Source organism: Hydra viridissima, unplaced genomic scaffold (genome assembly GCF_058129835.1).
Source record: "Hydra viridissima isolate aposymbiotic clone 2 unplaced genomic scaffold, HvirCarnegie_v1 scaffold_5, whole genome shotgun sequence".
Taxonomy (NCBI): Eukaryota; Metazoa; Cnidaria; class Hydrozoa; order Anthoathecata; family Hydridae; genus Hydra; species Hydra viridissima.
In genome coordinates, this window is record NW_028324304.1 from 2,924,071 (window position 1) to 2,948,267 (window position 24,197).

Here is a 24,197-nt window from a genome sequence, read left to right on the forward strand (position 1 = left end):
GCATAATTGTACTTCTCAATAAATGACCCACTTTTGTCTAAACATGTGGAAAAAGCTTGCAAATTGCAGCAAAGTCACAAACGCTTGCAAGTTCATTATCTTTCAACGCGAATACAAAATGAATTTACTGATCTTTGTGGCTCATTTGTTCAGACAAAAATATGGCGTGGATATATGAAGGCATCCAAGCAGTACTACAGGAAGTAAACTCTAAATGTCTTTTTTCTCTATGTGGAAACCATACTCTGAACCTGTGGGTTGTTATTGCGCTAAATCATGCAAAGCAACAATACCTTACTTTGGAACCATCTAGGAAACGTACAATTTCTGTAGTAGCATTCCACAAAAGTTGGAGATTTTAAAATTATAAGGCAATTGTGAAGGATATAAATACTTTGCAATATGTAAAAAACAAAGTTCATACAGATTTTAAATAAACAGAAGTTAGGAATTCTTGTTTATAAATTGCTTTTGAAAAAAAAAAAAAGCCAAAATATTGCCCACTGTGAATATCTTTGAATATAACAGATTGAGATCATAAGTATAGCCAATCTTTTTTCATATTGAGCGATGCGAAAAACAATTTTTTGTAACAAGTTTCATAAAGACAATTGGGATGTTGTTTACGTCGTAAAAGTGGTAACTACGTCACATAACCGTGATTGAGTCAATTGAAAGGAAATCGCCTTTACAATTAGGAATAGAAAAGATCACTTGCTCAGGTGTTGAGGAAGATTTTGAGTAATTACACCCTTCTAACCTGAATATACTAATTATTCCAACCTAAATATATTAATTGTTTAACAGTGCAAGGCTATCTTATAATATAAAAGTATTTAGCAACTTAATACAACTCAAGCATATTATAAAACAATGCCGCCTCTTTCCTTTGGATTGTTAACAAAATGTAATAGATACTTTCCACCTGTCTCAAAACTAACAATGGTCATATCTAACAGTAATAACAATAAATTTTGTCTTAAATGATACTGATAAAACTCTATTTCCAATTTTTTTGTGATCATTTTACATGAATTCATTAAGCCCTAAGTTACTAATTCTGATAATTGGATGCAATTGACATTTACATATTGTCATATGAGTCTATCGATATAAATTCATGAACATATTCTTGTTTAGATATCTAAAGATTGTTATTTAAAAGAATTATTCGACTCTGTTTAAGAAGTTCACCTTTGATTCATTTCAACTCTTTATAACAGATAAAATCTGTTTTACAGAAATAGAAGACTTGAAATGAATCAAAGATAAATTTTTTAAACTGATGTCAAACTTGTAATAAACTAAGCAAAAAAAAAAAATCGAAGTTTTTTATTTTGAGATTTGAAAGAGTTAATTTTGTTGTTGGTGATCGAGGATTCACAAATTAGTATATTGTAAGTTTTTGCTTGAATCATCGAGTCGAAAATCCACAGTAACAAATTTAATCTGCCTTGACTTAGAATGAAATAACGTTAAATTATCAGTAATAAAAACGTAATATTAATATTAACTAATATTAATATTATGTTAACATGATATTACGCCAAGCACATTTTGAACCCTGTAAAAATACTTTATTATGAAATTAAAATTTTTCTCCTCATTTTTACATATTTATAAAAGAAAAAAATATTTACAAAAAACTAAGTTTTTCTGTAATCAGAAAAAGACTGTCTCCTAGTAACAACTAATAGTTACTTTTTACAGACGAATAGAAGTTCGATTATTTTACCATTTGTTATCATCTGCATAAAAACTATCTTCTGAAAAGAGATTGATGGCCTTGTGATTCAGTTTTCAACGCATTAGCAAGGAATTCAACTAAATTGTAAAGTATCTAGTTTAAAAAAAAAGAAAAAAGAAAAAAAAAGCCACTTAAAAAAACTAACAGAAACAACAGACTTACAATGAGGATAGGAGCCTCGTTTAGCCAGACTGTTGAAGAAAGAATGCAGAAAGGCTGTGCATCTGTTAAAATCTTTTTCCACTGTGTTCAGCTTATTCTCACTGAGATAAAAATATGTTGTAAATATTAGGCAACGTAGGAAACCGTTTATTCAGTAATAGATATCTATCCAAATTAGTTTAATAAAAATTAATTTAAACCAATTAACAAAGCAAAAAGTTGCTTAGGATTCTTTTAACATTTACAAATAAAGAGCGTTCTGTAGCAGGCTCAAGAATTCTTCAAGCATCAATCTGAGCGTCAAAAATAAGTTCGACGAGCACGCTAGCAACAACTTAATGAGAAAATAATTTTAAACTAAAAAGTTCGAGCGCAAAAACAACAAATAACCTACTCCAAATTATTTAATCCTTCCATCCATATAGTTTCAAAATCAAACGCGAGAGAGAGTATTCTAAATATTGCATCACGTGATCGACCAATCTAACAAATCAAAAGTCATATTAACATAGTTTGGTATTTAAAAAAAAACAAACGACAACAATTCTCATGTAGGTTAACAATAGGTCATTAAGTCATTAATCTAAAGAAAAATCCTGAGATGTGATTTAATTCGATATCAACTCCATATTCGATATCTTATTGATTAATTCGATTAACTTTTTTTTTATTAAACACTGATAACACTAAATGAATTAACCTTTTCTCGCAAAAGACATCGTTGTTTTAAATTGAGCAAAAATGTTTCGTGATACTCAAGGACTTTGTCCAAATCTTTTGCCTAGATAACAAAAATGTCGACAAAATCAACAAATCGAATGCTAATCTAATAATACAAAAAAAAGAGACAAAGGATTTTTTGCTATTAATAGCTGTATTTTAAAAAATAATAGTAATAAAACACCTTTTGTTGAGTGTAAAGAAATAGAAAGATTTAAAAAAAGCATGATATATATAAGTATGTGTATATATATATATATATATATATATATATATATATATATATATATATATATATATATATATATATATATATATATATATATATATATATATATATATATATAAGTCTGTATATGTATATATATAAATATGTATATGTATATGTATGTGTATATATATATATATAAAATATTAAAAATTTACCTCTTTTAATTTGGCCTCAAACTCAGCACATGTTGTGTTTTGGATCTTAAAATCAAGCAATATTAAAAACCATATTTAATTAGCATGTCTTTTTCAAACTACTTCCAGAAAATCATATCAAAAAGTACTTCAACAAAAATTATTTTCAAATCTTATTGAACATTATATAATATATATATATATATATATATATATATATATATATATATATATATATATATATATATATATACATATATATATAAATGAATAAATAAATAAATATTTATGTGAATGCTTAGTAAGATTTTGAATTCTTGATAACTTTTTGTAAATCAATTACAAAATACAAATTGTAAACTAACCCTTGTGACAAGGTAGAAGTGAAAGTTTCTTATAACATGCATCATTTTCATTCGGAAAATAAGTATTCGCATCTAAAAAGGAATTTCAGTTTCAAACAAACAAATGAATATATATATATATATATATATATATATATATATATATATATATATATATATATATATATATATATATATATATATATATAGTTAGTTAAATATTTCTTAAATATAGAAAAAAAAAAACAACCCATTATTAAGATATCTAAGAGAGAAGCAAAAGATAAAAAAAAAAAAAAAAAAAAAAAAAAAGATTTAACCTTTAATTTTTGTTTATTGGGTTCAAGCATAGAATCGTCTTTTTTGTGTTTACAAACAAACTCCATTTCTGAAGAATTATTCATACTTGGCTGGGTTTCATTTATTAATTCTAATAATATAAAATTATTTAATACAAAGTAGAGTTCAAATTAAACAAAGCAAATATATCTTAAAATGATATCTAATAAAGCATTAAAAAACAACTTTAAACAATTTTTATAAAATGACATTTGAATTTAAAAACAAAACAATTTAATTGATAGAATGCAGACAATTATATTATCATACAAAAAATGGTAGCCAAAAAAACTTTTTCATCAGACTCAAAATTGTAATAGTAGTAATTTGAGAATATGTTTTAGTCCATATTCTAAAAAAAATCACCTTGAAATCTTAACTGTTCAAGAGTCCATATGGTTCTTTTAACTTTAAGCAGAAAACTAAAAATCTCATTGTACTTTTGTTCTGCCTCTCCATTTAAAATTATTGTAATTGGCCATGGTGCCTGTCATCAAAAAATTATTAAATCAATTTAAAGTCTAAGCATAACACAATAAATATAAAATTAAATATAAAATTAAATATAAAAATAATCTTAAATATGTTATGCACTTTATATTAAAAAATATTTTCTACTTTTAATTTCATATTTTATATATGATTTTGTAACACCTTGTAATGCAACGACATTCCATCAAAAATAGTGGCACTTGATCCTGCAGTAAAATTAGGTTGCAACTCTACTGAAAGCCTAACAACAAAAAATAACAGAGAAAAATTACATGAACAACTTTAAAAAATTGTGAATAAAAAATTTATAATCTTTATATTTGTACCTTCCAATGAGATACAAATGCTTTCTTTGCAAAGCATCTTGTAACACAATGTTTAAAAAAGGCTTGTCCTGCCAGTGTGACTTCTCTTTTGCCTAAATAATTAATAAAATATAATTTACATTATTATTTACATTTACAAAAAATCTTTTTGAAATTCTATATTTTACCTTCTGGAATATCTCAGTACAAAAATCATGCATGGTATCTCCATCTTCCATTAAAAAGAAATTCTAAAAGCATAAAAAAAATGAAAAAAAAACAACAAAAAGAAACATATTTAAGCAAATATAATGTATGATCGAATGAGTTAAGGTAACAACTGGAAATAAAAAAATTTAAAGACTTCTTTACCTTCATGACTTGAAAGTGTTGAAGCAAGTTAAATTCTTGCTTGAAAAGATCCAATAGAAGTGCGCAAACCTAAAAAAATCAAACAGGTCATGTTTATCAAAAGACATCAAGTTTCATGTGATAAACCACAGTTTTTCTATAACTTAAAATTTAGCAACTATTTACAGTATGTGCCCTTAAAAACCACACTATTTTTTGAAAATAGTAGGTCATAAAAACAAGTAAACAAGAAAAAAATTTCTGCAATTAACATCTCATTTCATTTTTCCTTGAATTTCAAATAAGTTACTCAATATGTAATCAATCAGCCTTCATCACAGCCAAAATTCTGGGCTTGAATCTCTTACATGTCTTCAGAACATAACCCTTGGGCATGGCATTCTACTGCTTAATGACAGAGGTCTTCAGAGCTGCAATACTATTGTGAAGAGATGCACAGGCCTTTGACTCAACATATGCCCATATACTGTAGTGCAAAGGGTTTAAATCTGGGGAGTTTGGTGGCCATATAACTTTCTCCTGAAAAATAGGCATATTTTTTTTTGAGCAACTCCTGCATCTGTCTGGCTGTATGAAGAGGAGTCCCATCCTGCTGGGACACAATTTTAGCATCAGGGCTAAAATTAGAGGTGATTCATGGCCGGACACTGCATTGATTTTGAGCCCTGCATCAACAAAAGCAGGAAGCAACTTCAGGTCATTGAAGGCCACAACTCTGAACATCATCACAGAAGCAAGATCTTTTGTCCTGAAGTTGAACCAAATGGATTTTGGAACATCATTTGAAATGGAGGTGCTAATGTAGCAATCAGCTCTGCTATTTGATACAGAATCCACTTACAAAGTTTTTAATTTGAGAATAAAATTATTGGTTGACCTTTCCTAAGGATGAACAAAAGTATCTTATTTCTCTCAACTCATTTAGCCTTGACATTTTCAGTAATGAGATGCCTTTTGGATCTAACTCTAGACTATGTCCTTGGACATAACACCCAAAAGATGAAGGTCATTGACAATCTTGTTTTTAGCAGTCATTGTAATGAAATCAAATTTTTTATTTTATTACATGTTTATGTATGAATCAAAGATTCCAAAACATTAAATCAAAACAATAATTCCTATGAAAATTTTAAAATGTATTAAAGTTACAGATTTTAAGGGTGAATGCTGTATAAAAAATATACTAGAAAAGGTATTAAAAAGCATGAACACAAATTTATAAGTTATCTTCTGTTCCATTTTTTCTTTAAACCAACTACATTTCATAATTATTTTATTAGGTAAAGTTTGCTTGTGTTTTTGTTTGAAAATGTCAGCCTTAATGATTTATTTACACTTAAGGATTTTTTTCTTACAACATGAGAAACAAATTAAATGATCTGGTCAGCTTAATAACCATCAAGCTTGTTTGGGTTTGGATGGATACTTGGATGAATCTGAAGCAAGCACTGATAACAATCGGGAAAAGGGTTCCCAGTAATTTTTGCAACCATTTAATAAAACCTATCCAAAAGAGATGCTAGCTCACAAAAACACATGTGGGCACTATTTTGGTTAATTGTTATTCTTTATTTATTTATTAACTTTGTTTCATAAAAAAAAAAAAATTATCTAGAAACAATTTTCCTTTGAAAAAAAATGAAAAACTACTATGTATACCAGTGTATACATCAACCCAGTGTTACACTAAATTAATCAAATATAAATATTCTCTGTTAGTTTTCATTTAAAATATTTGAGTTAAAAAAATCATTAATTGAGTGCACAAAAAAAGTGAACTTCTAAATGGCTTTAAGTCTTGACTTATCACTGGGATATGAAGTTTTTTTTGTTTTTTTGTTTTTAAATAACTTACAGTAATTTAGTTTAAAAAAAAAAACTACAAGAATAAAAATCTTAATGAGCATTTTTTCTGTGAACTTGCCACATATGCTAAAACGAATAAAAGAAATAAAAAACTTTAAAATAATATCACCTTATCATAACGCTTTAAAATGACAGGAAATAAGCTTTGTTGAATAAGCAATTTTATTGGAGGTCGACAAGCGCCATTTTCTAAAAATTAAGACTATAATTTTGAAATGAAATTAACTCATACTTCAATTTTTCCTATTACAATACTTAACATTATAATTATAATAATAATAATAATAATAATAATAATAATAATAATAATAATAATAATAATAATAATAATATATATATATATATATAATAATAATAATAATAATAATAATAATAATAATAATAATAATAATAATAATAATATAATAATAATATAATAGTAATAAATTATAATAATATATATAATTAAAATAATAATTTACTTATAATAATTTGCAACAGTGAAACTTACTTAACAGCTCACTCCATGGTTCTCTAAAGTGATCAACATAAAAATTGGAAACACAAAATTTTAATATTGAGAGAAAAAAATACGAGATGATAAAAAAGAACTTGAAAAAGAAAACAAACCATAAAAAAACCTTAAAGCAATTGATGTCTTTTTTCTAAAGCGTGTTTGCCGGAATGCATCCCCAAACATTAAGTTAAAATTTTGTTGAACTAGATAATCTACTGAAGGATCCTCTATGTTCTTCAAAGAGCCGTCAACAATATCACTAGTTACCATTCCATCAATACCTGGAAAAAGTAAAAATTTTTGTTATATTTTACAAAACATAAGCTACATTAATACTGCCATAGTAACTAATTGTAAGAAATATCTTGATATTGAAAATTGATACCTGTCAAAAACCTGTTATTAGCCTCTTGGAACCGTTTTATGAGATTCCTTCTAAACTCTTCATGTAAAGATGTCGCCTCTACCAATTTGGAAGAAAACTAAATTAAGTAAAGTTTGTACTTTTATTTCCAATACTGTCAAACAGCAAACCATAGTTAAAAGTAAATCTATAAAATGTATGAGAGTGAATCCAGTATCAATCTATGAATCCAGTGAATAGAGTGAATCCACTATCGCTAGAGTTGTAAACAAAAGAAAAAAAATATTACAAAAAAAAATACTACAATTTTACATCCATGAAATTTAAATGGTTGTTGGGTGCAAAAAAGAAATCCTAAACAGCAGATTGCTATCATTATCAGCCTGCAATGGTAAGCAATCAATAATGATGACAAGTTGATTTTCAAAAGTTGCAATCAAAATGTAAAATTTCTTACTCTTTCATTTAGTGGTAATAATATATAAAAACCATTTTTCAACTTACTATCTGCATTAAATAGAAATTTCATAAAAATCATTTTACTATTTAACACTACTTTTAAAATAGAATTTTAATGCAGCTATGCAAAATTATGCAAAATTCTGAACCAATGTTAACTCACTTATGAAGTAAAAACTTGACTTACTTTAGAATTGTCACATTAAAGAAATAACCAAATAGTTTTCTAACTTAACTGTTTTAAAGCTGTTTCTGCAACCAACATCAGTACAAGTATTAAAGAAAAGAAAAAACGATCGATAAGACAAAAAATGTAAGATCATGTCACATTCTCAGCTTGTTATGCTCTTGCATAGACCAAGATGAATGAAACCTGGTAATAACTATGCTACTTACCCATGGATCCCTGGTTCTTTAGTCCTCTGATTTTGTCAGTGATTACAAAATGTTAACTCAGATATTTATCAAATCTGATTTTACATTTATGATATAATAATTGAATATTAAGGTTTGCAATTAGATACAGTGGAAACATCTAAAAGAACCATTGGCAATTATTAATTCTGAGAGTAGATTATCATGATTGCAATCATAAGAAGAGGCTGTTCACTTCTTAGGTGATCATAGAATTTGACGAATGCAAGCAATATAATTAGTAATTACTTGATAATAATGTAATGTGGAATTTGTAAACTGAATTTACATATAAAACTTTTGATGAGGTATTAAAACTTACATCTCCGAACTCAGCAAGCAACCCAAGAGATTTGCCAGTAACCAAAATCTTCAAAAAAGAAAAAAAAATTATGAAAAAAAAATATATTAAAAACTTCTTTACCTGCTAAAAATTAGATTAAAATATTTTATAATTTGATTACAGAAAAAAAACGGAGATTTTAAAAACAATTTCTGTATCAACATTGAAACCTACTTGCTTTTGAATACTTTCAATAAACTTTGGCACAAGTGGTTTAACTTCTCCATTTGAACATTTCACTTCTGTATGAGAAAAAAAAAAATGTTATCAAATACAAAAGAATTTTTTTATTCTTTTTCATTTACACATTCAGCAAACGTTTAAAACTTTTGAGACCTTTGACTTTGTAGGCTCCCTTCCAATAATATTCTTTATCTTTGTCATCCTCTTTTTCTATAACTTGTGCACTAAAGCAAAGACAAAACTTATTTTTATATTATTCTTTTATTTGCTGAAAAAGTAAGAACCATGTTCTTTACTAATTTATAACTTTAAAACATATTTTAAAGTGCTTCAATATTACAATTACTTGAAAATCATAAATTCTTCATCACTTTGATGGGGAAGTTTACCAATGGTCATCCATTGGTCTAAATCTTGTAAATATGACTGACATACATCCAAAAACATTGACAAAATTATTGAAACCTTAGAGATAAAAAAAACAAAAAAAAAACGAACAAAAAGAACTCATTTAATTATGTTTTGCAAAATGTTTGATTTTTATAAATTATTAGGAAAAAAAAACATGAAAAATTAAATTACTTTAAAAAGTAAAATTAAATATACTTTTTCCAGGCAAGCATCACCAAGCAAATCAAACGAAGAAAGAAACTCATGAAAAACATCCATAAAAAACACCACCCTCTAAAAACAGTTTATCAAATGTGGAAATTAAACCACAAAAAATGTAAAATTGTTCATCAACTCAAAAATTACATCATAAACAATATCCACAATCACAACTTACAACTAATCACAATTGATTGTGATTTTTTATCTATAACCAAAAAAATCCACTACCTCTGTGACTGTTGAGAATAATGACAGTCCTTTTACAACTGAGTCAATGTAAAGTTTGTGGATGCATGATATCTAAAAGTTATCGCAAAAATCATTTTTCTCTCAATACTTTTTGATTTCAATAACAAAGAACAATTTACAACACATAAAAGCATACATCTTGACTATCTTTGGATAGCTTTTCTTTTAGAATTGCTAACGTGAATGTTTTATCTAAACAAAATTGTGATCCTTTAAAATTAACAGAGATAAGCAGCTAAAAGCATTTTTACTACTATTTTTAAAAAGGTTTTGACATTTTTGATGGGAATCATTTATTCTATGTTAATGTACATTAGTGACATTCTAGTGCAGTTTAAATTTTTTTATTGGACTTTACATTAGTATGTTTAAAAAACATTTTTTTCAAGTTTTTGCGTCAAAGATATATATATTTGAAAAAAAGCAAAAAAAATCCATGCAAAAAGTTACAAAAATATATTTTGAATACAAACGTTCACCAACATGATTATCTCAATTTTTGAGGAAATTTGTTTTAAATAAGATAACGCAAACCATCACCTTCATCAATTATTGACTTTTCTATATCACCAAGCATTTGGCTTCTTTTCTACATATATATATATATATATATATATATATATATATATATATATATATATATATATATATATATATATATATATATATATATATATATATATATATATATGTATATATATATATATACATACACATATATATAGATATAGATATAGATATATAGATATATAGATACATACATACATACATACATACATACATACATACATACATACATACATATATACATACATACATACATACATACATACATACATACATACATACATACATACATACATACATACATACATACATACATACATACATATATACATAAAAACACACACACACAAAGTATATATATATATATATAATGTGTACTACAGAAAGTTGTGTTCCAAAAACAAATAATTCGCACTAAATTATTAGTGGAAACAAGTTTACAGCAGGAAAGTCAATATGTTTTATTTCAACACACAAAAAACACAAAGAACACTACCAATAATAAATGACCTTAAGAAACATGTCAATCACATAAGCAAATGCAGCAAATGTTTTTGAGCCATCTTCAAAAGTCACATGATGAGCAAACATGATCAATTCAACGACGCGATTACCAGTCATTGTAAAAGATGATAAAAAACTTGATAATGTTTCCTAAGATCAAAAAAGAAAAGTTCAAAAAAAAAACTGGTTTTGAGTTTTTTTTATTATTCCATTATGATGGAATTTAAAAGAATAATTCATTGGAGGCTTGGAGACTAAGCTGAACTCAATAGAAAGTAAAAATTGATATAAATTGATTTGAGGAAATCTTTGCTGGAGATTATAAATAAGATTTCCAGTAGAAAAAAACTACAATAATTTGCTGACATAACAAAACAAAATAAGACAAAAGTCAATTTCGAACCAATATCAGTACTGTAGATACAAGTGAATAAGATGACATATAGATAAGCAACAGTTAACATATAGCTATATAACTATTCTCTGAAAAGAAAATTTGCCTAGTTTGTAGTTTATTATCAGAATTTCAGACAATTTGTATACTTTATTTTATTTTTCATAGCTGCATTTTGTAATTTTTCATAAACAAATCTTTTGGTTGCATACTTTTAAATTGTTTATTTTATAGTTTTGAAGAGTGGTATTCATTGTTTTCAAAAAAAATATATATATATGCGCTTTAAAGTTTAGAAAAAGTTTGTCTAAACTTTCATCTGGTGTTTAAGCTGAGATCACTCTTTTGAGCTTCTAAACAACTTTAAGTCTTGACTTTTGTAACTTTAAGTCTTGACTTTTGTAACTTTAAGTCTTGAATTTAGTATAAAAAGTTATCTTCAATTTTGTTTTAATTACATATCACAAGTCTTAACAACTGAACTTATTTTTACTTGACTCAGATGTGTGACAACAATATTTTTATTGACATGGTACTCTCCATCTTTGTATTCGTATATATATAAATTTTCCACCCCTTGAACCATCCTAAAATTTTAGAATTATGTTTTATCATGGTGACAAGCACAAGTTAAAAAAAGTTATTAAGAAATATTTAAATTTAAATAAGAAATCAGAAAGTGAAAATATATTAAAGAATCCTTCTTTTTTTTTTTTTTTTTTTTTTTTTTTTTTTTGTTACAAAGAATTGTGTAACTAAACAAAATTTAGAAAAAGAAAAAACCATAGTGTTTCTCTGACAAGCTGTACTTCTTTCATGACCCGAAATGCCGGTGCAACCTGATACTTTTTTTCAGATTTCATAAATATCTCCCTAAAAGTAAATGAGTTCTAAAAAATGTTTAATAAATCAGCACACCCCTATGTCAAAAAACCAAAAACTATCAGCATAATATAGTAATAGAATACAACTTTTTATTTGAATATATAAATATATAGATAAATAATTTTATATACTAAAACCATATCTTATTTTTTCTGTTTTTTATAATTAGTTTCCACTTTAAAATGCCACTATATAATTACACGTAAATAGATATAACCAATTATCACACAATCATAATCACACATGTCCTGATAACTCTGTGAAATGCCACTATATAATTATATGTAAATAGATATTACCAATTATCACACATGTCCTGATAACTCTGTGAATAAACTTTGTTCTTCAAATTGTAGTTAAAATTTTCTTTTTCATCCCAATATGTAGGACACATGTTCTCCATTAACCATAACTTGTCCTAAAAATACAAATTTGAAAAAGAAGAAAAACAATGTTTCCCATTCTATTTTAGAAATTTTGTACACGGATGTAACTTTATGCTTAGAAATTAAAACATATAATTTCTTGCAAAGAAATCAAAACACATAAATTCATACATAGAAATCAAATTATACAATTTCATCTGTGTAAATATTTTTTACTTTTGATTGCCTAAGAATTTTCATTAATTTCAAACTTTTAAACAAATTATGTTTTTAGACTTTATGAAAAAAGTACTTGTTATGATATATTATGATACATTAGCATAATTTACACACAAAAGAAAAAATATTTTCTGACTTTTCAGAATAATTTTTTGTTTTTTAAAGTTGCTTAAAATCAAAGATAAAACAAGAGTAAAAAATTAATCTCAATCCAAACAAAAAAAAAAAGATGAAGTTTGATTTTTTGCAACAAAAATGTGTTTTTTTAAAAACTTACTTGCAAGACTTTAGCATCAGAAGCCTGCCATGCATTAGCAAATATTTTCATTTGGAGTTCTGAAACTTCTGCATAAGCATGCTCATCATCATCATCATCGTGGTTTTTTTCTTCTGCCTTATTTTCCTCCTGCAATATCTACAATCAGAAATTGTTATATTTGTATTTTTTTTAAACTTCTTTATTAACACTCAAAGCTAAGTATATTATATATATATTATAAATATATATTATATATATATATATATATATATATACATTTATAATATAAGTATATATTTATAATATAAAAATATATTATAAAAGATTTAAGATTGACAGATTTACGATTCATTCCAACTTCTAATATTACAATTTTTTATTCGTTTATGTTCTTTAAAATTTTTTTAAAATAAGCCATATTTGCATCATGCACCTCAAACAACATAAATTTTTATATTAAAAAAATCTATATTTATATGCATCTAATCAAATTTATGCACATTTTTTTTTTGCTAAACTATGAATTTATTCAGTAGTTTAATAAGAAAAATATCAAATGAGTTTCTGACCAATTAATAATCATCTTAATGATTTTCTGACCAATTAATTAATAATTAATGATTTTATGATAGCTTTTTAACATGTAAAAGATATCAACTTACCCAAGCTTCATTATCACTGTCATTTAAATCCTACAAAATAATTGAAAAAATATTTATTAATAAAGATTTTATCAAAAATTTATTCAGATTAAAATTTTTTTAACACTCTGTTGATATACATTATTATTTCAACATTTTTACCTCCTCTAATCTTTCATTGATTAAAGCACCTAACTTTACATCCTCTTCTTCATTGAACAAATAATCATTCCAATCAAAATCATCATTTTCTAAACCAAGTTAAAACTGATAAATGTTTGTTTATTCTGTTGGGTTTTTTTTGTGTCACCTATAAATATTTAAACATTTTAAAGAACATGGGTGATGATATATTAGATGATAAATTACAATTGCTTGAATGTTTTTAAGTGAAAAGGAAATTTAAACAATGGGTTTTTTTACTGTAAATTTTTTTTTCGTATTTTCTAGCAACAGATTTCACTCAACCTTTTAACTTGGTTTTCAAATTATTCCTATTTTGTTAAATTAACCCTTTTGCTTGTTTATTGCTTGGGATACACTAGCAACATATATTCAGTCTATAAAATGTTATTTAAATAAAGGAAAAACAACAACAACAACAACAAAATAAACCACAACAGAAACTGAAAACATTTAAAAATCAAATTAAAAATATTTTTTAAAGAAGTCTGAGTGTACAGTACTTAAAAATATTAAAAGTTTCAAAGATCCAAATTTCACCTAATTGCACAATCTCTTTTTTTGACTTAACAGTAGAATCTAAAGGCTTAGTCGAGAGGCATAACAACAAGGATAGCAATGCATAATGAGCATCAGTCTAAATGTAAAAAGATAAAAATCTTTTATAAAAATTAAAAAAAAAAAAAAAAGGTCAGAAAGTAAAAATTCTAAAAAGGTTACATTACTTGTGTTAGATTAGTGTCATTTGATTCAATAAGTGGTTTGTTTAAAAATGTCTCAACTAGTTCTTCCAGGCACTTTGCTTTTTTATCTTGACAATTAATGCGTAACTTTGTGTGTAACCTATGTAGTTAAAATATTACCTCCTTACTTTATCTTTTCCCAAAAAAAAAACAAACTGCTTTTTGAAATGACAAAGCATAGTTTAATATTGGATTGTCAAACAAAAAAACTTAACTAAATTTAGCTGATGAAACAAAAAAAGTCTAAGTAAAAACATGCCAATTTATTTGATCACTTCAAAAGCAACTGTTAATATTAATTTTAATACATGCTTTTGAAATGATCAAATAGTTATGAGTAATTAAATGTGTTTGTTTTTAAATTAAAAATTATAAACGTTTTTAAACTAAATGGTAAACAAAATTAATTGAAATTCAGTCAAAAAACAAAAGTATGTCTTTCTTCCCAGATAAATTCCTAGAATTATCCAAAGATTCTTACCTAGATAATTTCCAAGAAATATCAAAAAATTCTTACCCAGATAACTTCCTAGAAATATCCAAAGGATTGACATCAAGAAAACGATGGAACCTATAGCACATATTATACATAATACACAATTAAAAATTACGATTAAAAATATTTAAAAATTACAAATGTATATATTTGGAAATTGGTGCTATTAAATATCAAATTTGCCACATACTACATAATATAAAGAAACTTTTTTTGTTTGTTTGTAAAGACTTTTGTAACAAACTTTATGAAAAAAAACTTCCTTTACTTTTGCAATAACTTTGAAACTTTTTTTTATGTAACTTTAAAAATAATATGAATATTCTTCAGAGATATTGGTTGAGAGAATTATGCTTTTGTATATCACGTTATTTAATTTTATTAGACAGTCACTAAGTTTTTTGACCATTCTGTAAACAATTCACAGATAAGTGCTGTTACTTCTTTAGCTATTGAAAAATTAAATGACACAAACTTTCTTCAATAAAAGGCTGTCATTTAAGTTTTTGCAAACTTATCCAAAAGCAAATTACAAAGGTAACTTCACATTAAGCAGTTGGCTGATTTAACAATTTTAAACGCTTTCCACAATTTAGAGCATCAATTTTTCAGTTGATTAGCTTTGTTTGAAGTATTTAGATCCTTGTGATAAATGACTTGCAAAAAAAACTCTTTTGGGTGATCATTTTCTTCATGCAAGAAAAGTTTATTTCACAGGCTGTGAGAAACCATTGTAACAATTTTTTTTGATTTTGCAGAAAAAGCATGAATTTCTTTAACCTTTTCACCTTTTTTTTCAAAACATTTGATGCCATAAAAAAAATGAAGAGGTTCTAATCTTTTCTACTTGGAAATTTTACTAAAGATTTCTTTTGCAAATAAAATTTGATCTTTGATTCACTTTATTGCATTAACTAACTTTTTTATGAATATTTAAATCAAAAACTCCACCACCTTAGAATCTCTTATTGGACAGTAAGACTCTTATTATGAAAATAATTTTTATTTTACTATTTAAAAAAAGTCAATTTTTATTTCATTAATTATAATTGATTTGTTCTCAAAAAAAACCATCATTATTTTGATAGAAAATAAATTACTTGTTAATTTACTACTAAGATAATTTAGAGTTTAAAACTTCTTTAAGATGTCATGCATAAAATTTTTTTAAACTAGTCATATTTAACACACTATAAAAATACTGGAAGATAATGTGTCTTAAAATTTTTACAAACATCATTAATGTTTGCTTAAATAAACTTCAGATAAAGACATCTTTTTAAATCTTGTTAAATTAAACTTACAACCACAAACATATCAACAAGAATTTACCTCAAATTTGACATAATAAAGTCAAAAGCTGTTTTGAAGTTCTCATCTTGTTTCTAAAAATATATTTACAGCTAAAAGAAATAATAGCAAAAATAGCAATTTGGTTTTTAAAAAACACACAATGGTTTTAAAAAAAGTGCTCCTCAAAATACCTCAGTCTTTTGATTTTAGAGTTTTTCAATATTTTTTCATTTATTAGATATGTATTAACTTCCTTTTTTCAAAAGAGCAAAAGAATGAATGAAGTTTATTGTTGTAGTTTCAATCTTAAATAATTTTTTATAATGCATAGTTTATTTGGCCTTTTAACCAATGTATTACATTTTCATTCAATAACATTGTAAAATATTTAAGTTAAGAAATGACAATATTTTTATTTTAACACGTTAACTGCCTCATGTACAGCTGGCAGCCAAAAACAACATATTTTGATATTCTGCTCCACATTATACTACAATATGTGCCACATGCGGATGCATTCATTTGTTTACAAATGGTCATGCATTTGTCAACTGTTTATGATCAACTATTACTTTTTGCTTGGTTTTTTCTGTAAAAATTTTATAGAAAAAACCAAGCAAAGAAAATAGTTAATTTTTTACTTAAAACATGTTTATTTTTCTTTAATTATAATTAAATAGTTAAATTTTTGTACTTAAAACATGTTTATTTTTCTTTAATTATAATTAATTTTTATATAGTTAATCTGGAAAGATTAACTATATATAAATTATATATAGTTAATTAAATATATATATATATATACATATATATATATATATATTATATATTAACTATATATATATATATATATATATATATATATATATATATATATATATATATATATATATATATATATATATATATATATATATATATATATATATATATATATATATATTGGTTATGTCGATTGGTTATGTATTATATCAAAATAATACAAAGCTCTTGTACATAAAAGAGTGCTTAACATTATAATATATACATATATATTGTTGATTAATTCTGTGACATCCTCCCTGATCACTGGAAGAGCTGATGCATCTGCTTCTGCTGAAACTTTTAATCCTCCTTCCTCATTGCTGTCATCATTTCATCTTTCAGTTTCTCATCAACAATTACACAACATTTCTCTGCTGGCATAGACCCATGTACCCTGATCATTCCAAGGCTCCAATAATCACCTTCCATATGAACATTTTTGCTCATATATCTTCTGTTTCTGCATGAAGCATACTCATCAAGGGTTAAGGTAAATTTGTGATCAAGAAGCTTCTTTTCTGCAAATTGCTGCTGATATGTTTTCTTGATATCTTCATGTTTCATCAGCAGAGCCTTAATCGATTTAGCATCTTTGGGCAATTTATATGATTGTGTCTCTAGAGCTGTTCTCAAACATTGACTAGTTGAGAAAACACGAAAGGGCAGCCCATCACATAAAATAAGCTCAGCCAAAACAACATCAACAGAATCCTTTGGAGGAACCAACAGATGGTTCCTGAGGAACCAACAGGTGGTTCCTCATGAAGCTTGTGGTTCCTCCTTTGTACTTAATTTCTTGGTCGCAGAGCATGCACTTGGCCAATTCAAGCTCTTTTGAGTGCAAAAAGTACTACCAAACTGGTGTGTTATCCTTGTGGACTTCAGAAAACGACATTTTCGCTTTTATTAAAATTTGTTTCACTTTTTACATTACAAATTGCAGTAACTTACTGTTAAAGTTCAAGTGGAAGCAAACTGAATGTTTTCATTTATTTTCTCAAGCAACTACACATCAAGAAAAGTGTTTTAGAATTGCCAAATAATCAAGTAAATTTTGTATAAAAGATATACACCTTGTACAGAAAGTTTAAACGCACTTGTTTTTTAACGTGAATAATTCTTTTAAGAAATGATAACCCGATAAATTGATGAGATGTGGTCCGCATTTTTTATGTTTATTTACACTAATGGTTTAATTTATCGATTTAGAGAAAAATATATATATAAGGATACCATAAAGAAGGTGGAGGGTGATGAGAAAGTTAATGGAGCAATTAAGTCCTTTCAACTTTTTTAAATAAAGTTTAAATGCACTTTGATTGGAAAACTTGTAACTCTTGTTAATTGATTGATTTTTTCTTGCAGTCTTTCGCATTTTCATCACTCAAAAGCTGTTATCATTTTCATCTTTATTCTTATTTTATTTTGCAAGAAAACTGTGTCTACAATTTGATTCAACCTTCAGCCATTTTCAACTGATGAAACTTTGTAAAAAGATCATATTTTCAAATGGCAATTGGCATGCATAAAATGAAAATGAGCAATCAACAAATTGGCAAACATTTGAATATTTCTGAATTCAGCATTCGCACAACAATAAAAAATTAATTATCAACTGGTAGTGTCAATGATAAACCTCATATTGGGCGCCCAAAAAAACTGTCAGCTCGCAATGAAAACATGCTTTTTATGCTTAGCAGACGCAACCCAACAGCAGGAGTATCAGCTTTGAGTGCAGAAATCAATAGTTTGCTTGTAGAGAGAACAGTTAGTCGTACGGAAATAAGTAAGTTATTAAGCAAAAAAGAATTAAATTTGTTTCATGCTGTAAGAAAACCTATGTTGCTGTTAGCTGATCGTCTAAAGTGAAAAAAATGGTGCAAAGAGCGTTTAAATTATTCAGTGGAACAATCGAAAATAATTATCTTTAGCGATGAGTCAAAATTTGAAATTATTAACAGTAAAAACAAGAGATTTGTTCGCCGCAAAAATACGGAAAAATATTTGAAGCAACACATACACAGCCGTATTCAAAAAGGTGGTGGCTCTGTCGGCATATGGGGATGCATATCAGGCTCAGGCATTGGCTGTCATAAAATAAACAAAGGAAGATTGAACCAGTATGGGTTTCGTGACATTTTGGAAAACTCGCTTATCCCTAGTTGCAATTAATTCCAGGCTGATCAAAACTGGTTATTTCAACAAGACAATGTTCCATGTCATACAGCACATTCAATTACCAATTATTTTGTTGAAATTAATATTCGACTCATGACTTGGCCAGTACGATCACCTGGCTTAAACCCGATCAAAAATTTATGGAGTTGGATGGATTAACAACTAACAAAAAGGCAAATGACTAGTCACGAAATGCTTAAAAAAGAACTAACAAAATTGTGGCTTGAAATACCAATCAAGATGATTGAAAATCTTATTGAATCAATGCCAAGCCGATTACAAGCATGTAACAAAAACAACGGGGGTCATATCCCATATTAACATATTTCCATGACAAAAAATTAATAAGTGCGTTTAAACTTTATTGCACTTTCTTCTCATCAATTTTTTGATTTCTTGTGTTTGATATTACATTTCAGAAAAGATTTTGTTTTTTTCTTTCAAAGTTGTGTTTTTTTCTTATTAATAATTAGCTAAGAAAAAAAAAAAAAAAAAAAAAATGAAGACCCTGCATCAGCTTTTCTTTTTGCACCAGTCCGAACTTACCATAACTTACAGAAAATAAGTGCATTTAAACTTTCTCTACAAGCTGTATATCCAAAAATTTTGTGATTTCCAAAAATTTTGCAGTTTCCGGAAACCAGTTTTCCTTTCCCTATAGGGTGGCAATAAAGACAAATAGCAATTGTGACTACTCAATTATTGACACAGAGCAACTTTAATTATGCTTGTATACAGAAATTTTTAAAATAAGTTTTTTAAAAGACAAATAGCAATTCTGACTACTCAATTATTGACACAGAGCAACTTTAATTATGCTTGTATACAGAAATTTTTAAAATAAGTCTGGTAAAGCATTTCTTGTGTCACATTTTAAACAACACTTAACAAAATGCTTTTCAGAAGAATTTTTTAAGTAAAGAATTATGACCTATATGTAACATACCTGGTTACAATAAAGCAAAAATGATATTGATAGAAGAATGATATGCAAATGTTTCATTCTTTAAATAATACCCCAGCTATCAGTAACCTCAAAAAGTTGTTAAGTAGTGAATTTTTGCTCTAAAAGAGCAATAAAGATCAGTAAATAGCAAACTATTACAATCAATTATTTGAAAAGAGCTGCAAATTTCAGCACTACTGCACTTTTGTACTCCCTTTTTTTTATTGGAGATTATGAATGATTATTATATAAAATGAAAGAAAATGGTAATCATTTTAATTTTTGACCTTTGCATTGGTATTTTAATTTTAAGTTGAAAGTTGAAAAAATGCTCATTAAAACACTAATATTTTCCATTTTATAAACAAAATCATGGTAACAGAAATAAAAGGATGGCTTTTATCATATAAGTCATGATTTTAAAATATTGCATAATTTCTCTTGAGTTTACTCAAGCATAGCTCAAGACCAAAAAAGCATATACCACAAAAAAAAAATTTATTTTTTTATTTCTAAATATAAATTAAACATTTTTAGAATTAATTCACTTTGCATTTTTACATTCAAATTCACACAGGATAAGTTGCTGTAATTTGAGTCCAAAAGTGAAAGAAGCAACATTCATTAATCCATAGTACCCACATAAACTCTGACAAGCAATCCTGAATTATTTTAAGGTTCGTGGGACCCATAATTGCTTTTGATTTAGATTTTGTTCAACAACACATAGCTTCCATATGGTTCGTAGTAACTCTAGTGTGAGGATCAACAAAATGTAAACATGTTAAGGCTGGAAAGTTATTCTAAGCAGCCCATATTCCACCCAACATAATTGAACCAGGACCGATCAATTGTTATATTACAGTAAGCAATGTAGCAGTATTATGATTTGCAATTAGAACTAAGAATTCATTTTTACTCTCTGACTCACACCCACCTAATATTATTGATTCCAAGTTTTTGCTAAATTTACTTAAAATATTTGTTTATTGGGATAAGTGAGTTTTTTCTTCTTTCTTTTTTTAAGAAATTTCATGCATTTTAAAAGTTACTAGAATTTTTTTTGTTTGTTTGTTTATGTGTAAACCATCTCAACTTGCATAGAGTATTAGTTTAAGTTAATTAAAACCTATTTAAAAAAAAAAGAAAGATGAATATTAGTATTTTAATGAGCATTTTTCGGCTTTCAACAAAAAATTATAGTATACTTTGGGTTGCTCAAAAATAAAAATGCAAAAAAACAAACGTCAAACCTTAGATTTTTTAAAATTCGAACATGTTTTTTTCAATGTAAGCAATATGTAAAGTCAAAAAATTTCAAGTCTAAAGTTACCTTTAGGTGTAATGTTTGAGAAATCAACTCTTCAGCATAAAGATCAATAAGACTCTTTTTCAAAGTTATAGGTGCCATTTTTTTAAACTAGGAAAGTAGTCCTTTAAACTGAAGAAGGTATTGAGAGTTGGTGAAGTGTAAGATAATTTAAGAGCACCCATAAAGTGAAATAAATAAAATCGTACTGTTTTGGAAACAGCATGTTTTCAAAATGTTGGAGGATACCACGACTAAGTAAAATAATGCGTTTAGTTTTTTTAACTAATTAACCTGATTACCCGGTGCAATGCGCTGGGTTTTCCAACTATTAGATATAAAACTTTACTGTATTAATCAGAAATGCAATTCTAGCTATGTAGTCATGCTTTTGGGAACTAAATCACTCTGTGTTAATGCAGCTTTTTCGCAACAAACACATCGATAAATCACAACAAACTTCTCTCCAAACAAAAACCTGTCTTTACAAATTTTCTCGTTCATTTATACTGTATACTTTTCCTAAAATATCCCTCAAAAATTATCATAAAAAACCGTTAACACATGTTTACAAATTTTTAATTTCACTGGTAAAAACTATTAAAATTATTAGTTCCCTAATCACATCTTCGCCTGGGCAAGGAGTGGTTGGAGGGGTTTGAATGTGGTCCCAGCCACAAATACCCTGAACATGGAGTCCGGGATGGTCCAAACCTGGTCCAAAACCTTCCCAGGGAAAAATTAGACCTGTCTGAAAAATTTGGTGAGGATCAGTTCAAAACTGTGGATTTGTATAAGGAACACTACCACATACACACATACAGACTTTGGGCTTTATACATTATATGTCAGAAGTACGCGTCTGCTTTTCTTCTCAATGTCTCGGAATATTAAAATAAGATGAAATCTTGTCTAATCTCAGAAATAATTTTATTCTTAAAATTCACTTTTCGAATCAAAGTTTCGAATGCAAGCAGTGATGAATTAATCGTTAAGCGGATAAAGTGGTTGCAGGGGTCCCGAGTTTTTATGGCGACCCAAAAAAGGCCTATTGTATTGTTAAAGTACTTTTTTAAATTATTGCGTTCAATTTTTAAATTGTTATTTGTTAATATGATATTGATGTTGATATATTCATAGAATAAATTGAACAGTTTTCGTTGTTTCTGAAGAAAAAATAAGAATCCAATAAAAAAGATAACAGAATTCCATCAGGCCGCAAAAGAAATGTTATCTAGATTTCCAAATGTTGAGATATTATTGAAATTCTTTAGAAAAAGTCCAGTATCTAAATGCATTAGGAGAAAGATTTTTTTCTTTTATGAAACGTGTGAAAAATTACATTAGGAGAACTATGGGAGAAAATAGATTTGATGATATGGAGATTTTGTATATAAAGAAAAATATTAATCAAATTAATACAGATAAAGTATTAAATGAATTTGCAAAAATTAAGGCAAGAAGAAAATTTATATAAAAGTTAAAGCGAGGAGAAAGTCTATTTTTTATTTTATTTATTTCCCAGCTTTTTTTTAGTTGAATTCTCTTATGCTATTTTTCCATTTGTAGAAAAGCTATTAGTTATTCATACTTAGTACAACTTTACAAAACAAGATTCTTGTTTTTGATGAAAAGTTTAATTATTCAGAGAAATAGATTTTAGCAATTAACTAATGTAATTACCTTCATTACCTCTGTATAACAATCGTTAAGGCTTTTATTAAATTTGATATTATAGATGTTAATATTAACAATTATTGACTGCAAAAACCACTTACTCCGTATTATTCCTTAAAAATGAGTAACTCTTACACAGAATGACAACTGAGAGTAATTCAAAGTGTTTTGAATTATTGTGAAATGGGTCTTTTTTATTAGGCAAATTGCTGAAATTCTTGGAGTAGATTGGGATCATCAAATCATAATTATTCATGATGCAGCAGAAAACATACAAAATGCAACTAAAAATCGTGGACCAATAAATATTGCCATCTTTTGTATCGATCATCAATTTCAGTTTGTCATCTAGAATTCCATTAACTCTGTTCCATAAATTGAATCTGCTATTAATTTGCTGAAAAGTTCTTGCTTCAAGCTGCCATAAATCAATACTTTGTAAGCAGATGGTTCAAAAAGAAGCCAAGCCATTTAGCAATGAGTCGGAATCTGAGAATTTAAGCTATTTTAAAATAATTAAACCTGTTCAAACACGTTGGAATTTTGTTTAAACGATGATCCAGTATTTGCTATGCAAAAACCTCTGTAGAACATCAGTGATTTTCAAACTGATTTAGAAGAGGCAAAAGTGCTTTTGATGAAAGCAAGTAGATTTTTTTAAGTCTCAGCATTACCATCAACAACTTCAAGTTGCAGTTTTTTTAAGTTTTCCTGCTTAAAAGTAAACTCTGCTGAAAATGAATAAATAAAACAATACCCGTTAATATTTTCATTTCTTTTTTGCAGTAAAATGTTTTCTTTAGTTGCTTTTTTCTATATTAAATGTAACTTTTTTTTACAC

The 24,197-nt window shown here is 26.6% G+C and overlaps 1 protein-coding gene across 6 annotated transcripts; it reads right to left on the minus strand.

The window, feature by feature from the left end:
• Positions 1 to 1,555: 1,555 nt before the first annotated feature.
• Positions 1,556 to 22,165, minus strand: LOC145189330 (gamma-tubulin complex component 5-like). Of its 6 annotated transcripts, none has more exons than XR_016452348.1 (36): positions 21,704 to 22,165; positions 16,482 to 16,534; positions 15,171 to 15,224; positions 14,636 to 14,753; positions 14,451 to 14,547; positions 13,890 to 13,978; positions 13,749 to 13,778; positions 13,105 to 13,242; positions 12,522 to 12,640; positions 12,121 to 12,210; positions 11,831 to 11,924; positions 10,950 to 11,093; positions 10,413 to 10,461; positions 10,009 to 10,064; positions 9,852 to 9,923; positions 9,618 to 9,695; positions 9,358 to 9,476; positions 9,165 to 9,235; positions 9,003 to 9,070; positions 8,808 to 8,855; positions 7,634 to 7,730; positions 7,362 to 7,529; positions 7,243 to 7,265; positions 6,862 to 6,941; positions 4,887 to 4,955; positions 4,703 to 4,765; positions 4,536 to 4,627; positions 4,372 to 4,450; positions 4,084 to 4,204; positions 3,699 to 3,808; positions 3,400 to 3,471; positions 3,056 to 3,100; positions 2,610 to 2,690; positions 2,304 to 2,392; positions 1,910 to 2,010; positions 1,556 to 1,824 (listed from the first exon to the last, which is right to left on the minus strand). XR_016452348.1 is itself a non-coding variant. In XM_090086833.1 (36 exons), the coding sequence occupies exons 1-36, from the start codon at positions 21,779 to 21,781 to the stop codon at positions 1,760 to 1,762; spliced, it is 3,009 nt and encodes a 1,002-aa protein (XP_089942959.1). In that variant the 5' UTR covers positions 21,782 to 22,165; the 3' UTR covers positions 1,556 to 1,759. The 6 variants fall into 6 exon arrangements, 4 of the variants coding, with proteins under 4 accessions (XP_089942959.1, XP_089942960.1, XP_089942961.1 ...); XM_090086833.1 differs by having other exon boundaries at positions 7,373 to 7,529; XM_090086834.1 differs by lacking the exon at positions 10,413 to 10,461 and having other exon boundaries at positions 7,373 to 7,529; positions 21,704 to 21,889.
• Positions 22,166 to 24,197: the final 2,032 nt, after the last annotated feature.

Coding starts and splice junctions, on each gene's coding strand:
- LOC145189330 (XM_090086833.1), bottom strand. CDS start 21,781: ATGGCACCTATAACTTTGAAAAAGAGTCTTATTGATCTTTATGCTGAA. Junction 7,266..7,372: donor AAGACATCAATTGCTTTAAG/GTTTTTTTATGG, acceptor TGATCACTTTAG/AGAACCATGGAGTGAGCTGT. Junction 4,451..4,535: donor CATTTGTATCTCATTGGAAG/GTACAAATATAA, acceptor TTTTGTTGTTAG/GCTTTCAGTAGAGTTGCAAC.